The 18,802-nt window shown below is 30.6% G+C and overlaps 1 protein-coding gene across 2 annotated transcripts; it reads right to left on the bottom strand.

Annotated features, from left to right (window-relative positions):
- Positions 1 to 3,450: 3,450 nt before the first annotated feature.
- Positions 3,451 to 18,420, bottom strand: LOC139523520 (uncharacterized). 2 transcript variants are annotated; one of them, XM_071317587.1, is made up of 10 exons: positions 18,351 to 18,420; positions 17,280 to 17,363; positions 14,649 to 14,951; positions 12,703 to 12,757; positions 10,491 to 10,615; positions 7,923 to 8,000; positions 7,172 to 7,282; positions 5,908 to 6,282; positions 4,318 to 4,451; positions 3,451 to 3,821 (listed from the first exon to the last, which is right to left on the bottom strand). In XM_071317587.1, the coding sequence occupies exons 2-10, from the start codon at positions 17,344 to 17,346 to the stop codon at positions 3,765 to 3,767; spliced, it is 1,305 nt and encodes a 434-aa protein (XP_071173688.1). In that variant the 5' UTR covers positions 17,347 to 17,363; positions 18,351 to 18,420; the 3' UTR covers positions 3,451 to 3,764. The 2 variants fall into 2 exon arrangements, with proteins under 2 accessions (XP_071173688.1, XP_071173689.1); XM_071317588.1 differs by having other exon boundaries at positions 5,908 to 6,270; positions 18,351 to 18,414.
- Between the last annotated feature and the right edge of the window lie 382 nt (positions 18,421 to 18,802).

Here is an 18,802-nt window from a genome sequence, read left to right as displayed (position 1 = left end):
CAGGACACGTGACGCAATAAATAAGATTTGTTGTCTTACAAGTCATATTGGCGTTCACATGAAATTTGTTGCCATCTTTAAAAGATTTCATTTTACCCGTTTCTAAATATTTTATATCTTGACCGCAAACACCGCATCTCGAATCCCCGCAAGACTTTATTTCAACGTCACTAACCTTCGGTTCGAACCGAGCTCTGGCTAAGTGTTTCGTCAAGTTTTCGGCTGTAGATTAAGTTTCTTTCGGTATCAATTTTTTCATAGATTCGCTTTCATGTAGAATCGGAAGGTTTGATTTAATTGTATTAAAAAACTTTTGGTAAATACGGGTCATGTGTACTAACAAACGGTATTTTCTTTAAGTTTTCATCCATGTCTTTCAATTTCGGGGCTCGTAATTCTTGAACAATGTGTAAGTGTCAGTTGTTTTGATTTGCGTATTCCACTTTCGGTTAGACCCTCTGGGTATAACTGCTGTCAAAATTTTTAAGATGAGGATATCCAAAAATGGTTGTAATTGGTTTCCATGGTGAATTTAATCGACGGATGTAAGGAGATGATTAGATCTTTAAATTTATATAAATCTTCTTCTGATCTGCTCCAAAATATTATGCAGTCATCTAAATATCTTTTCCAAAACTGAATGACATAATCACTGAAATTTTTATCGAATTGGACAGATATGTGTCAATACATTTGTTGCTCTAAGTATCCCATCACTAAATTGGCGTATGTGGTGGCAACTTTAGTTCCCATGGCTGTACCTTTAATTTGTCTATATTTTTTTCCGTCGAAATAAAATGTATTTTCTTCCAGAACTATTTTGATAGCCTCTTTTATGAAGTTTGTTTCAAATCTACTGTCAATTTCATCCCGGGAATTTGAGTTATAATTTTTATTATATATATATTATTTTACCTTTTATAGAATTAAAGCAGATTTACTGATATTTCAACAAATTGTTTGAAACAATTTCTTTTTTTAGATTCTACAGCACCATAACATTATTGAAAATTACAAATCATCTGAAGTTCTATTAATTGAAATATTCTAAAAATAAATCAAATCATAAATTTAAACACATTTCTTATAATTTCAAAGATTTTAGGTTTTTTACTACCTGATTTTTTTTATATCAATTCTTATTTTCAGTACAGCAAATTCAAATGATATAAGGTATAAGCAAAATCAAAATAAACTGTTCGGGGCCTTTTATTGTCGACTATGGAATCTGCTCATTGTTAAAGGCCGTACAGTGACCTATAGTTGTTAATTTCTGTGTCCTTTTGTCACTTGTGGAGAGCTGTCTCATTGGCAATCATACCACATCTTCTTTTTTTTATTTTATATCTAATGATTTATATTGGCATATGAACATCATCCAATTACTTAAATTATTATTGAATGTTCTCTTACAGAAATACACAGTGGATTAAAAAAACGTTTTTCCTATTGTAGTTCCACGTTTTCTCCTTATGTTCAAGGACATCGTACTTTGTACTTTGATGCTGCAACTGCTTTTATAAAAGTAACATGGAATATCAACGTTAGTAATGGCAACTTAAAATAACTAACAGCTACGTACAAGAGAAAATGGTCACAAACCACTTTTGACATAATGAGTTTCAGTTATAAATACCACATAAAATAGTTGCAAATCACATGCTGGATACGCTCTATCAATTAGAAGTCTAAAGTTTCAGAAAAGGTTTACTAGCCCACCAAAGTTGTTTTAATGTTTTGAAAGTCACAGGCCATATCAAGATTCAATGTCCTTACTACAGATTGCCTGAAAATACAATATACTTTATAAAACTAAGTTTATAGTCCTTTGAAAGACTTTGTTTACTTTCACTGCATTCATAGTCCTTTGAAAGACTTTGGTTACTCTCACTGTATTCATAGTGCCTTTCAGGACTTAAAAGTACCCACAAAACAAGAGAATGCATCCATAGTACATGAATGACCCACTCACATTATCATTTTCAGTGTTCAGTAGACTGTGAAATTGGGATTAAAACTCTAATTTGGCATTGTAATTAGAAAGATCATATCAAAAGGAATATTTGTACTAGATGTTGGATGTGTACAGATTCATTGTTTAGTTTTAGATGCATGATTTTTTTTATTAGTTGTTAGTGACTTTGAACTAGCTATCAGATAACTTGTATTTTTGTCCATCTGATGAGTTAAGCCTTTTTCAACTGATTTTTATAGTTTGTTCTTCCGTTGTACTGTTATACCACTGTCCCAGGTTAGGAGAGGGTTGGGATCCCGCTAACATGTTTTGTAAATTCCTTATCTATGGCGGATTTTTGTTGTTTCAAAATCTATGGCAAATTTTGTGCACTTAAAATATAATGCAGTACATATAAAACCAATGACTTATCTTTAACAAGTGGAAACATTTGTGAAATAAACATGCCATAATGGTCAACCAAATGGTGATGACAACCACAAAAAATCCTAATTAAATGATGAATTCATATTATAATAATAGCTTAATACAGACTTCAATATTGATGTCCCGTAAAAAAAAACATTTTCCAATCTGTTCTTGGTAACTCTTTGACCAATTCAATAAACCAACTAGCAAGTACCATAACAAACAAGATCTCAGTTTTTATATTTAAAAAAATGAACGGTTCGAATTTTCACATTATATTTATTTCATCGCTAGTACATCTTTTTTATTTGATGACAATTTAAATGAGAGCTAGCTATATAGCATGTCTATAAAAATTTGTGAAATAAACATTCCATAATCGTAAATCAAAATGTGATGTCAACCAAAACATTTTCGTAAATGATAAGTTCAAATAACTTAATACAGACTTCAAGATTGAAATGATGCACCTTATAAAATAAACTTTTTTTAATCTGTGCATGATACCTGTTTAACCATTCATCAAAATAGTAAGACCCTTAGCAAACAAGAAAGCAGTTTTTTTTTATTAATATAAATAAAAATGAACAGTTCGAATTTTCACACAGGCCTAATTTGTGTTGATGACCATTTAAAGTCAAATTGGTATTCGGAAATTTAATCTTTCACTTTATAAACTTTGCAAGCCATAAAAAAAATTTATAACTCCTTTTCTAAAATATCCGGTACTGAAAACAGTAATGTCCTTATTCATTGCGGACATCGGCTGATACAGAACATTTTGTCCTTGTTTCGGATTATATAATCTTTAAAAAAATAATGTGGAAGCCCTGGCAAGCATATCTTGTAATCAATTGTATTATGATTATTTTCAACTGTACTCATAATTGATCAACATGTTTTTTTTTTAAATATGTCATTAATATCATAACATGCATAACATCTTAAATATAACAAATAAGAATTCAACTAAAGTAATAGTGACTTAACCTCATTACCAATTCTGGTATCATGTCAACAGTAAGATTTTATATAATCAGGTATAACAAACTTTGATAAAAACAATCTGAGTTGAATATCATAAACCAATACTGTGTATTCATTTATTGTTGTTGGTACCAATTTTCATGGATAAAGGAAAAATTTCAAGTTCATGGATATTTGATTTTCGTGGTTTTGCCAAAGTCTGCTTACAAGTCTGTAGAAAGTTCATTCTTTGTTGAACATTTAATTTTGTGGTTCACCTGTACACACCATGTCCACATAAATTGGTATCCAATGAATAATGATGAATCCACAGGAGTAAGATATAAGGATGTAATCAATTGGTTTTCATATAGCCAGAACAGCAATTTCTCTGAAATCATCTTAAAACTTGAGGTTATTCCATTGACTTAGGATCTGTTTCTTCATTATTAGGACTACTTGAGATACTATCCTGAAAGTAAAAAAAATATATTTTGTTTTATTTTTCAACATTTACTCCATATTTCTGGGTACTATTTTACATTCATGACATTATTTCAGTAAAAGCATGCTATTTTTTTTTAAATCAACAGACAACAGACACATTTAAACATTACTATTAACTGACTAGGAGTTCTTTAGAAAGGACAGACAGCATGCTTGTTTTTTTATATAATATATCTGCTTATTATTATACACGTGTACAATTCAGCTTACTCATTTCCACTGTTTCTCAAGAAACATTTTGATATTAAATAATTGAAGCTTGTCTTAATTATTTTTATTTCATTATATTTAGATGCCAATTGCTATCATCTTCTTACTTGGAAATACTTGAACCCATATTAATGCGTTTAAAATCAGCATTACAGAGTTTAAAGCTGTTTGTAAAACTTGGAAGATTTCAAAAAGCAAATTATTAGGAGCATATTGTTTTTCAAAATTTTAAAATGAATGTACATATATACCTGGCCAGAGCTGTTATTTACTTTTTGAGAATATAAACAGTTATCATTATGTAAACTGCTACTAAAAGGATCATCATTTTCTCTCCACTTCTGATTGAATCCACAACAAAAGCATTGTGCATACGTATTGCATCCTGAAAAACATAAAAAAAAGCAATCAATTATTAAAATATTAACACAACTAACGTAAGATGCAGATGTATATAAAAATAAGATGTTGTATACTGTAAACCAATTTATTTTCACAGATACTTTATTTCGCGTTTATACCATTCTAGTCCACTTCGCGGCGATTTAATGTCGCTATTTTCTAATTTACTTGAGGAAGTCTAATAAGGAAAGCACCAAGTTATATACCTATTCGCGACGATTTAAATTTGCGTTATTTTTCTACTCGCAAAAGTCGCAAAAATAAGTTGGTTTACAGTAATTGATTTTGAGACAACTCTCCACCAGAAACAAATGACATAGAAATTAGTAACTAAAGGTAACCATACAGCCTTCATCATCGCACAAAACCTATATCATATATAAAGGCCCATAAATGATAAATGTAAAGCAATTCAAAATGGGACACCAATGGCCTGATGTATGTTAAAACAATTAACGTAATACAAATATGATAAACAGCAATAACAACAACTACATTACAAGCTCCCGACATATGACAGACACCTATAGTATGTGGTGGGGTTAAACATGTTAGTTGGATCCTCCCCCTCAGTTGATAAGGTGGTGTAACAGTACAATATATAAACAAACTAACAATTATACTACAAACCCTATGTATTATTAAATAAGTGTGTGGTTGAAATTTATCTTGTTGTTTCAGAGAAGATTTTTGTTAAAATGTATGACAACAATCAATAATCATCATGATCATAATCATGATAATGACAGAAGATAACAAAAATTAAAAAAACAGCTGCTCCATGAGAGCATGATAGACCCTTCGTCTTGTGTGAAAGTTTTATGCAATAATCATAAATAGTTTCTGAGATACAGAGCGACATGTGGAAAATACTTTTTTTACAAAAAATTTTGACGGGCGTATAAAAACCACTAAAATTCAATGAACAGATATAGACAGTATAATTTCTGTAGAATGAAACAATGTTTATCAACGAGTCATCAAAGGTAAATCTAAAATGGTAAAGATACGTATGAGGTTATTGATGAATATAAACATAAGAGTCAAAAATATAATAATAAAGAAATGTGGTACATTTGCAAATTGGACAAATATCTCGTTTCTTGTTTTTTATATAGATTAGACCGTTGGTTTTCCCATTTGAATGGTTTTACACTTGTAATTTTGGGGCCCTTTATAGCTTTTTCTTCGGTGTGAGCCAAGGATCCGTGTTGAAGGCAGTACATTGACCTATAATGGTTTACTTTTATAAATTGTTATTTGGATGGAGAGTTGTCTCATTGGCACTCACACCACATCTTCCTATATCTATAAGAGAGTCCAAAATCTAATAATAAAGAAATGTGGTATATTTGCAAATGAGACAACTATCCACAAGATAAAATGAATCATTAAATCATTCAAAACATTTAAATGAGAAAGCATCATGATAGCTTTACCTTTATAGAAAAATCCAGCAGTGGCCATCTTTTGTTTGGATGGTTCACTTAGTGACCATTCAGTAAAACTTTGTTCTCTAACTCTTTTCTTAGAATATGCTGGAAATTTTGCTGAACTGATAATAAATTCTTCCTCCTGATTTGGATTTGAAATGTGAGAGTCATTATTAGGAATAACAACCTCCTCCTGTTGGGAGGACACAATAGATCTATCTATATCAGCTACATGGTATGTTTCATTACACGCATCATCCAATTGTTGTGGTTGTGGTGTTTGATAAGCACCAATCCTTGAAACGCTTGTCGCAATTACTGGCTGAAAAGGCTTATCAGACGTTTGTGGTGTACCAGATGTTCCTATATCTACAAATGGTACTGTAATATTATTAAATAAAAACAATTCAAAAATTCAAAAGAATCATATATGAAATCTAGTGCATTCAAAGGAACTTTAATGTTTCTCTCTTTTTTTTAACAGAAATAATAGTCTTTTAAAGGATTTTATTTGTGTTTTAACTCGACTAATTCACTTACAAACAAATAAAAGTCCTTCAGGACTTTTATGATATGTTTGAGAGTGACTTGGTCCAGTTTAAACACCAATAAATTCCTTTTAAAATGTGTTTAATCCTTATAATATTTAAGAATCGGAGATAAGAATTTGTTTCCCCCACTCTACCATATGTAAATTGTATATTTGTGTCATAAAGTGATAAATAAGTCTTTTTAACTTTGAGCCACAGTATGTGTTCATAGTGTTATTACATCACCATTTTGTTTATATTGGTTTCAAAAAGTAGTTCAGTCGACAGCATCTTTCGAAAAATAAATAAGCCACTACCAGGAGTCTTCTTGACCAATCTTGTAACATACTCCCTTATGTTTCAAATCATACAAGAATTATATCTAAATAAGTGTTTGTATTATATAATGATTATCACTTATTTTAGCCATTTGAAAATTTCTGTAATTCCCTGTTACTTTTGGTATTCAATTAATGTACAAATTCTTTAACTTTTCAGTAAGTGTACTGATCATTACTTTAACACAGTTGGCATTGTGGTTTTAATGAAAAGAAATTTTAATATTGCACACTTAGAATTAAGAATCAAAAACATTATGCCTATGGTGGCATTTTATTCATCATATTATCAAATAAGTATTATATTTTTGAACAGGAGTTTACAATTATCCACAAAGACATGGACAATTGAAAGTATGCACCCACAACTTAAAATCATTTTACATTAACTTGACCACTAACCTTCATTTGATGGATGATGACCAAATCTATTAGCTATATTTGTCCCCTGATTGTTAGTACCATTTAATTCGTTAGGTTGTACAGGATGATATCGTACCCCATCATATTGATCTGAAATACCACAAACTTATACAATGTCTTTTATCACTGTCCATTTTTGTTTTTAAAGGCTGTATGGTGAATAATATATTGTTAATTACACATCCATCTGACTTTGGTGGAAAGTTGTCTTATTGGAAATCATATGTACATCTGCCTTTATTTGTTTTCAAGTTGATGAGACACATATTTTCCTAAACAAAACCATATCATGTGAATTTAGATCAAAACACTATTTTATCAAATATATTTCAAACTAATCATAATGAATATGTGTACTAAGTTTGAAGATAATGTGATGCACAGAACAAGATACATAATATAGGTGGGGTATATAAACAGAAACGTTTAATACAAGATCTATATAACTATGCAGATCTTAATTACAAAAACATATTCTACTTAATTTGATATTTACACCTTAAACTTGCAGTGAGATGAGTTTTTTTGTGTTCCTAGTTGAAAGACTAACTATTTGGTTTTCTTTAATGTGCTGTGCATGTACTATTTGGTGTCATTGATTGATACTTTATATCCTCTGTTTTTCTTTTCTATTCTGTTAACATAAAATCCTGCATATTGGATCTTAGACTGAACAGTTTCTTAGATTTGAGGAATTAAGAATTATGATACTATTAACAGGGAAACTTACCTATATTTGCCTGTTGATTGGCAGTACCATTTGTCTCATTAGGTGGTACAGCATCATATTGTACCTCAACATATGGATCTGAAATACCACACACTTTTGTATTTATAGGTCTACTCATTATTGCAGAATATTCAATGAATATACATTTATTGTCTAATTGAAAGTATTGAAAAATATTTTTGCTGACATTTTGGGTATCCAATTTGCCTGACCAATGAACAGATCAAAAAAGAAAAGATGAAAGGGCATTCATCAGTCTGATAACTATCCACCAGAGTCCAAATAATGAGGTATGTTGGCACTTTTCAAACCTCAACAATGAACATTATCGGTTCACTGTTTTCAGGCACCATAACAAAGAGGAGTTGTGGCTTGGTACATTGTAGCTTACAATAAAATATCAATAGTATAATAATAATAATAATAATAATAATATAAATAAAATAATAAGAGAGACAAAAAAGACAGGACTAAGACACTTGACTATACTTAACATGTTCCAGTACTAATCCTTAGAGGAGCTGCTGATCTATATATCTACTTATAAAAAAATGTTGAGGGGACTTAGCCAGGGGAAGCAGAATTTTGAGTCTTAGGAACAACAGAGATGAGATGTATGGACACCACATATATCATGTATATAGGCCAATCTGACCTATTTGCTGCCACCTATTAAAATTATAGCCTAGGGTATGCATGGTATGTGCATTTAATCTGTAGTTCTCTGTATACATATAGGATATATATTAAATGCAAAAAATGCAGCTGTATATATGTAATACCATAAATTTAACAAAGACTAATAGGGGAAAATTGATTGTGGTATTACATCTGTAATGCATATATAAATATGGTAATTTACATCATTATATAGCATCATCTTTTTATAAGGACCTAGCAAGACCTATTTCTTTGGCAAAGAGTATTATATTATAATATAACTCTGTCAGCAATACAATCCCTTGATAAATACAAATCATATCTGCTGATAAACAATAATAACAAAGTGGTTATTTCTAGGTATGTAGTAACACAAATGTGCATTTTAAGTAAACACACATCAATGAAACACCACATGTTTGTTTGTTGTACTTGAATTATAAAACAGCTGTATTTACATGAATTTTGGCTAAGAAAGACGGTTAAACAAACATGTTTTAACAAACATGTTTAACCCCGCCGCATTTTTGCGCCTTTCCCAAGTCAGGAGCCTCTGGCCTTTGTTAGTCTTGTATTATTTTAATTTTAGTTTCTTGTGTACAATTTGAAAATTAGTATGGCGTTCATTATCACTGGACTAGTATATATTTGTTTAGGGGCCAGCTGAAGGACGCCTCCGGGTGCGGGAATTTCTCGCTACATTGAAGACCTGTTGGTGACCCTCTGCTGTTGTTTTTTATTTGGTTGGGTTGTTGTCTCTTTGACACATTCCCCATTTCCATTCTCAATTTTACTGTTTACATTATAAGTTTTATAAACAATTATTTATGGACATAAGGTGAATGCAACATTGATTTTTACTGTAAAAAATTGAATACACAAACATTTCAGAGATGTACCCAGCTTTTAACAAACCCTACTTGTGAAACAATAGATGCCAAGATGGTAATTAATGTAAAGCCTTTTATATAACAGTAAGTCAGTAAATTTACCTGTATAAGCTACAGGAAACAATAAATTAATTGCATATTCAGACAAACAATTGTGTCAGCTTTTATTTTGATGGAAAAAATTAAAACATTGGATTCCCCAAGTTTGAAGTACACTGAAGTAGGAAACAAACTTATTTGTAAATCTTGGATTGAATGACGTTTTAATTTGATTTCTACACTTTCTATTCGATGTTTAAGTTAATTTAATGTTTTAATTTCCTACCCAACAGAACAAAGCTCTAAGTAGTTAGAAAAAAAATTGACATGATAGATGGTGCTGTTCATGGGCATGAACATTTTACATATGGGCAGTTTTTGTGTTTAACTGTCTGCAGCTATCACTTTGAAAACAAAATGCATAGGAACCACATGGGTTATAACTGTATTACTAATTTTCTACCCTTAAAAACTTCATAAATCTTGATAAAGAGCATTTATCTTTCGTATCAACATGATCAAGATGATTCTGATTGTTATTTTTTAAATGATCTTAAAGATCAACAGACAAGAAAAGCATTCTTTCAAAAACTATTTTGTCTAGCAGTTGGTTATCATTGATATGTAAAAAATTCAATACCATAACAAAACGTATTAATTTATTTCTGATCAGCAGTATAGGAAAATTGAGTGCTTCATGTTCCAAAAATGATTATAGATAGGATGTTTAGAATGTTATGATTAATGTATTATATTTTGTGTATTTCAAAAGTGGTGATAAACCTTGGTAGTATTAGAAATCAAGCCAGTATCATAGGGTTTTGATTGCATTTGATTTGATTACACCACATCTATCTTTTCACAGAAAAAAAATGTTGCAATCTGATTGGTAATATTGCAAATAAAAGAGGAATTTCAAAAGTATTCCATGCTTCATTCAGTGCTTCGTATGGTACCAAAAATTCTCAAACAAACTTACCTGGGGCATTCGGAGGGTCTCTATTAAAACAAATTTTAGTTACCATCACAAGTCGACCTCTTTTGTACAATATTGCCAATACAGATATCAATATAACAATAAATGCACCTATCACTATGCCAAGTCTGAAAAACAAAAGTTTAAACTAAGCTAAAAACATAAACAACAAAATCCCTTAACCAGAAACATATGAGACAGTCAAGGGATTTCAAAACTCATGAATATTTTGGCATCAAAATTTGCTTGAAAACTTTCATATCCCTAACATTTATGATAAAACATCAACAAACGTGTATATGTTAAAACCAGTACAGTGTCCTATCATGCCTATAGTTGCTTACTTTTAGTCTCTGGTGGAGTGTTGTTTCTTTGGCAATTATACCACATCTTGGTGTGTGTTTTTTGTATATGTGCAGTTCTGTGTAAATCAGATTGTGGCAGGATTTTGTTAATTGCATCTGTTTGAAACAAAAAAGAAGAAAATGATAAAAAAAAATTAAAAAAATTATGACACCATCATGGCCATATGCATGTCTCTTTTGAAATTATCTTCTCTTCTTTTCCAGCAGATTTTAGCTGTTTATATTCATTTAAAAAAAAATGATACCTTAGTCTAAAACAAGTTGAGGACATACCATATTTTAAGCCTACTAGTATCTTTAGGTTGTTGCTTTTTTAACCAGATGCTCTGCAGGGCGCAGCTTTATACAACCGCAGAGGTCGAACCCTGAACAGTTTGGGCAAGTATGGACACTACATTCTAGCTTGATATAGCTCTGAATTTGAATTGTGATTATATAGTTGACACAGCATAGGTATCTGACACAGAATGAATGTAGTCTAATAAACTTAACATTTTTTTTGTTTGATTTTGAGCAATACACTATGCTGTTGAATATTAATCACCTGAAAATAAATATTTGAAGAAATTTCTTTTTAATTTCTGAAATGTGAAATGAGAAAAAATTGTAACCCCCCGCCTTATTTTTTTATTCACCTATCCCTTTCCCTTATTTAAAAAATAATCTCAATTCAAATTTCTAATGGAGTTTGCAACAATAACTACTCAATGCTACTCATTTAAATTCATTATAAAATATTAAAATATAAAATGACATACAGTCATGGTTAAAATTAATATTTATTTAATAAATTGTAACTTCTAAAAATAAATTTACAGCATATGATCTCAAAACAATAACAATTTTCTAGAAACAGTTTAAACAAGAATGTGTCCCCAGTACACGAATGCCCCAATCGCACTATCATTTTTTATGTTCAGTGGACCGTGAAATTGGGGTAAACCCTCTAATTTGGCATTAAAATTAAAAAGATCATATCATAGGGAACATGTATACCAAGTTTGAAGTCGATTGGACTTCAACTTCATCAAAAACTACCTTGACCAAAAACTTTAACCTGAAGCGGGACAGAGAGACAAATGAATGGACAGACGAACGAATGGACAGACAAACGAACGAACGAACGAACGGACGCACAGACCAGAAAACATAATGCCCCTCTACTATCGTAGGTGGGGCATAAAAAGTTCATACTAGAACTAGCAAAAATATAGTAAAGAGTACCAACAGAATGCATGATATGCAGCTTTCTGTTCATTTTGTTTTGCTGTTGTTATAATGCAAAGTAAAGTAAGACAGGAAGTTTCTGCCCAGTATAAATGAATATGGCTTTGACGTGCATCCGTGGGAGATGATTTGTTATTCAAAAGGTCACCAACATTACATATTGAATCATTGCTTACAATAGAATGGTACAGGAACAAAGTAATGTTCACACAAGCTGATTGCAGAATAATACCCTCTCTAGCTAATACTATATATGTCAATACATGTACTCCATTTTCTTGTTTCAATGTCAATGTAAAGTCTATATAAAGAAATAATTTTTGTTTACTTACATAAAATAATATTCAATAGATATCTTAATGACAAGAAATTATTTGAATTTTGAATTCTGGAAAATTTATTAGAATACTGTAGAAATGTATGATGAAAACTAACCCAATTAAATAGGGTTATTTTTAATTTCACTATCATTTCCGTATGAACTTACCAACTCCCTTTAGCCATGTGTGCATGGCTAACCCTATTTAGTTTTGTTAGTTTTCATAATAAATTTCTCATCAATTTTACAGAATTGAAAATTATTCCAAATCCAAATAATTCCTTGTTTAATATAAAAATCTTACATAACAGCAATGTTACTATTACTTTCTTTAAGCTCCCCCTTATGTGCAGGTACATCTGAAAATAAATGTTATAAACTTACATGTATAATGGTAAATGTTATATTGTCATAGTTTCTATATACATGATATATGAGCATGACTTAAAAGAAAAGGAAAAGACAAAGGATTCAAAGAATTTATATAACATATTAATAAGTTAGTCATGTTAGTTATTGGTATTAAAAAAAATATGTATACATGCATAGATTTCTTGTATATAAATGCTCATCTCATAAACCATCCTTGAGCATTACATACCAGGTGGATCAGGATTTATTACCTGTCTTGAGCACCTGAAAACTTGGTGAAGTAAATGTTGCTCATTCTTCAATTTTCAATGTAGAATTTTGATGACAATTGTTAGTCTTTTTACTTTTTTCTAATCAATTTTCCAGAATTCAAAATTAATCCAGATTCAAATAAATTGTTTTTTGCAATGCCATTATAAGTTTCTGAAGGTCAATTGATATATGGGCGTTTTTCAATAAAAGCGTACATTTCAGACCTAAAAAAAATGGAAAATCAACTTGTCTAAAATTTAATTTCAAGAGTTATTTTGAATACCTCTATAATAGACCTGTTTTTAAACAAAAAGTGCAATCTTAAATATTCTTTAAAATGATATTATTTTCATAATTTGTGTACTGTTTCGTAGGGGACTTTTGTCCCCTACGAAACTTCTTCTAAACACACATATTTTTTGCAATTTTAAATGTTTCCTATAGACATTCCAGTTTGTTTACTTTAAATACTAGAAAAATATCATTTTTTTTCTGAATTAGAAAATCATTTTTATCGATAAAGATTAGACAGTACTTCACATATGAAGGTTCAACTCATGTTACGTAGTGGACATTTTGATGCGTTTCGTAGTGGACAAAACCCTTTCGAAGTGGACAAAAAGTTTCGTAGTTGACATCAACCCTATTATATGTTAATAAAAACATAATAAAAATTACATGAAACTAACCCTTGTTATTTGTTTTGCACGAATATAATTGAAAAAAGATTAGAAAAAGACTACATGGTAGTGGTAGTGTCCACTACGAAACGTTTTTCTCCCATAATTGTTTCGTAGGGGACCGTTTCGTAAGGGACGTATTCGCATGCTTTATTTTTTTCCCACAATCCCTATATTGCAGTAGTAACAAGACTGATTGTATTCATCAAAGCATTTATCAAGCTGTACACTGATATTTTTTTCATAATTTTAAAACCAGATACTGAAGGAGATTTGACCCGTTTCGTAGGGGACATTATCAAAAATACGGTATCACTCTGGTCCATTTGATGTGCTCAATTTTTCTTACCAACAATTTAATTGCCGTTATAAAAGCATCACTTCTTCTGTAAGACCCTAATGTTTATATCTCTTGCAAACAAAAATTACATTGATTTTATAAAACTGTTTAATGGCAAATTTTAATGACTTCGTTTCGTAGTGGACAATTTGTGAGGGACACACCTTCTGAAATTAAAAAAAATTATATTGAAAGCTGTTTATTAGAATATGTTGGCTCTGAACATACTTTTGAATAAATAAAGAACTTATGTAAAGTAAAAAACCCATTAATTTCTTCATTTTTTTACGATATTTTAGAGTATGAATGTTGAACAGGCGGTCTAGGGACATGCCATTTTGGTTGTTTTGGACCATTCAGGAGTCAATATCTTATCAATCCCTCTAAAAAATAAACTGTTTCTTTGCTTAAAAATGTTAAATCTAATTCAATGTACTGACTGCACAAAAAATTACTTGCAAAGATCAAACACATTTTTTTTAAAGTGGCTAGGACAAGAAAATACGTTTTTATTGAAAAACGCCCATATATATTCTGCCTAGTTCTCCTTCAAATCTTAATCTATTGATGTTAATAAAAGATTAATATATTAGTACATGTACATACCTTTTTTGAAAACATCTTTAGCCAGCAGAGGTAAATTTTCAGACTTGTCAAAACCATCACTACACATATATGTTATATTCACATCATTTTTTGTCAAGTTTTTGATGATCAACTTGAATCCATTACTGTATAAAGAGGCATTGTACTTTGTAATATCTTCTGATGCATCATTGAAAGTAAGCAAAGTTTGTCCCTGATACCATCTTTTGCTTGTTTCTGATGACTTATTATAATTATCAGCTATACAAAATAATTCCAAATCTTCACCATATTCTGATATTGGCTTCTGAACCTCCCATACAACTGAAAAAATAATAGTATTTCAACTTAGAAATCAGCATGTTCTCACCCCAGATAAATTTAAATATTACTGCTGCTCAAAGATTCTATGCCTCTTCAGTGTGATGGACGTAATATCTCTACTTAAAAGAATATACTTGATAGGCTTCAATAAAAAAAGGAGATACGAAAAATGTATATGATAGTATTTTTTTTTCAAATAATGTGGACAAATTTCATAACAGGGCCAAAAATCCAAAATCTAAATAATATTACAAATGAACTGTTACATTCAGCATATATATATATATCAAAGAACTTTATGTTTTCAATTTTTGTTGAAATCAAACTTATGAAGTTCAATTTTTTACCATCTTGAAATTAATAATAATTAACTGGGTCCAAAATGAAAAATTTAAAACATGATTGTCTTGCTGATCATTTTTGCTATTCAAAGTTTCTTTTCTATCTTCAATTATTTTATGAGATAATAGGCAAATATGCAAAAATTGGTAAAATTCATTTTTTTGAGGACACTTATGTACATGTAACATCAATAACAAGTCGTCTAACAGTTTCAATGTCCAATAAACTTTAAATTGACTTATTTGTAGATCTTGTTTTTTTTTTATCAATCTTTCCTATTTAAAAAAAGTTTCTCTCTCTCTGTCATGTCTAGCTATTATAGTTTTTAAAATAAATGTCAAAAATACAAATAAAAATATAGTAAAATTTGAAATTCAACATTCTAAACAGTTGCTTACTAGTATTAAGATTTTTGTGTGGTGTTTTATGTTCTATTATTTGTCTGTTTTGTCTTTTTTTTAACAATGACAATTTCAGTTTATTTTTGCCTCATGAGTTTAAATACCTGGTGGTTACCTTTCATATCTCTAATTTCCACCCCAGATTTTTACTATTCATATATAGCAGTTTTCAGGAAAATTGACCCAACTTGCATTTTCTATGTTATATTTTTAGCCATATACTAGGCAAAGTTGGTTTGCAGGCTGGGTCATCAGACACATTTTCCAAATTAGATACCCAATAATTAATGATTGTGGCCAAAGTTGATTAAATTGATGACACTTCCACTTCATTTGAACTTTGATCATCAGTTGGACGGCAAACGATTTAATGGCTTCTAAGGTCAAGACATTGGTCACGAGATAAAAGGTCAGAGTTTACGATATTTTAGTAAACGTGCATGCCTTGTGGTTTTTGGACTCGTATCGTCTTATTTGTACTCGTACATTAATAAAAACCAAAGTGTTCAATTCTTGATTGAGTTAGCTTCCTTTTTTTATATAATTATTTCTAAAAGGTGTTGTTAAAATGTTATAAATTCACGAGTGAAGTGAAACTTTTTTTCTGAAAATTTTCGTAGGTCTTCGGATAATCTTTAATAATTCCTTAAATTGCATGTTGATGGATAGTTATCTCATTGGCAATCATAAAAAATCTCCTTATATTTTATTGTGTATAAGTGCCATTACATTAGTTTCAGGCAAATTAAATTTAGAGAATGGAAACCAATTTCAAGATGTAGGTATCATGTGCAGATGGACAATTGAAGTAAGCCTTGATGCCCCCTTTCAATGCCTAGTGGCAGATAAGAATAAAGGAGGAAAACATAAAATTTATATATTTTTTTTTATATATTAAGTAGGACTCAAAAGTATGAAGGGGACGCTAAAGAACGATGGTCACCCTAAAGTGCCATGGTATATGCTAAAGTGTGATTCCTCCATATGCTTAAGTTGGATGGTCTGTGAAAGTATATACGTAAGAAATGTACTTGGATTATGACGTTAACAGTCGTTTATACAAACAAAAATGAACACGTCGAAAGATAAATTACAAATATTTAATTAAGAACTTTTCAAATAAATGTCAATGACTTAATTAATTTTAACCTAACTGTCCTTTGTCAGCTAAAGCAAAGGTGTTTTATTTTTGGTAGCTGCATGGAAGAAGAACTTGTATCCTGCAGTCAACCATTTTACTTATAATAGGCCCTATAGATACATGTACAAGTAATAATCGCATATATACATGTATCATGTATCCTACATTTGAATCATTTTTATAAATGCTGCAGTTTATTTTATGGTCCCCGTTAAAATGTTGTCGCTTTTATTAAAATGAAGAGTCAGCAAAATAAAGGTACATGTTTTCATGCATACATTATGTAAATATGACATATCGCTGACAGGGTGATAGAGCAGATTGTTTCCCTGAGAAAACAACATTGTCAACCGCAGCGAAGTAATATAATATACTTTAACTCAAAATTCAGAAAATGAGCTAATAGACTACACTGATTACAAATTGTATACATGTGAGACATACCTTTAGCTTCTGACAGAATTACCATGAAAACCATCCAAACAGATACCCATAGAATGTTTACAATCATGTTTGATGTTTCAAGTTCTGAAATATATAAAAAAGATAATCTAAAATTGAAGTTTTTACCTTTCTAGTTTCATTAACTCAATTCTCTAAATGATACCAACATTGAAAGATCTAGAGTATGAAGAACAGTTGAAGAAGCTTAAATTACCATCACTTAAATACAGACGTAAAATTGAGAGTTGACATGATAGAAGCTTACAAATTAACATCTGAAATATACGACGAAGCTTTACCTAACATACTAACATACAACACCACTTCTGCAACTAGACAAACAATGACAAATGCTAGAGGACACAACAAAAAACTGACTATCCAAAGATGCAACAAAAATATAAAATATAACTTCTTAACACAACAAATTGCACCAATATGGAACAGCTTACCCAGCAACGTTGCAAATGCACCAACTATTCAGACATTTGAAAGCCGCCAAGATAAATTTTGGACAAATTTAGTGAAATGAAATATAACTATATCATGTATAGAGGGGGATAGGACCTTTATCGAGATTCCGGGATCGGGTGTTTTTAAGCTCGGGATTTCGGGATTGACCCTTTCGGGATCCGGGAATTCTTTTCTTTGGATGTCGGGACGTCGGGATTTACTTTATTTAAATTCGGGATTTCGGGATTTCGTGTTTTTAAGCCCGGGATTTCGGGATCAGGACCCCTCCTATCCCCCCTCATGTATATAGAGCAAAAGCTGACACAGGAACCCGAACCGACACAAGTCAGCAAACAACTGAAGATCTGAGCATATTGGAGTGATCCAGCGCTCAGTTATAGAATATGAAAGACTATGTAAGACACATTCCCCATTCCATTCTCAATATTGTATCTAGCTGTCTAGACTCTATAATAGAGGGTTTGCTCCCAATCTGTTGAAGTTTTGTGAAGGCTATACATATACTGTTAAGATATAACTGATACAACATGATTATCAAAATAATCAAGAGTTATAGGCATCTTTTTGTGGTGTTTCTTACTTTTAAAATAAACAAACCTGAAGCTCAACAATGTCAATGTCGATCCTCGGAAATTCTAATTATAGTTTATGGATTTCCCACAGGGGTCTCACTAATTAGCGACAAGAAGCGTCAAGAAGCGACAAGACGCGACAAGAATTTTTTTTTTTTATTAAATATAAAAAAAAATATGCATTTAGTCTTTTTAAATATACGGGCAGGAATAAATTTTATTTTTATTTATTTTATTGATAGATGAAGAAATTAAACATTTGTGAGGAAGGGATAATGTGTAGTTTTTATTATTATATTGATAGATGAAGAAATTAAATAATGTGTAAGAGCAGAGACATATAATACAAAAAGGTTTTGACTTACAAATCAAGTCAGATAGTTGTAAAACTATTTACACATGTGCATGTCCGTTTCAAAACTAAAAGGAGATTTTAACTAGTCCAAAAGTTAAAAAGAAAGAAAGAAGGGAAACGTG

Source organism: Mytilus edulis, chromosome 5 (genome assembly GCF_963676685.1).
Source record: "Mytilus edulis chromosome 5, xbMytEdul2.2, whole genome shotgun sequence".
Taxonomy (NCBI): Eukaryota; Metazoa; Mollusca; class Bivalvia; order Mytilida; family Mytilidae; genus Mytilus; species Mytilus edulis.
Note: the sequence above shows the minus strand (reverse complement) of the source record. Positions and strands in the feature narration are given on the sequence as shown.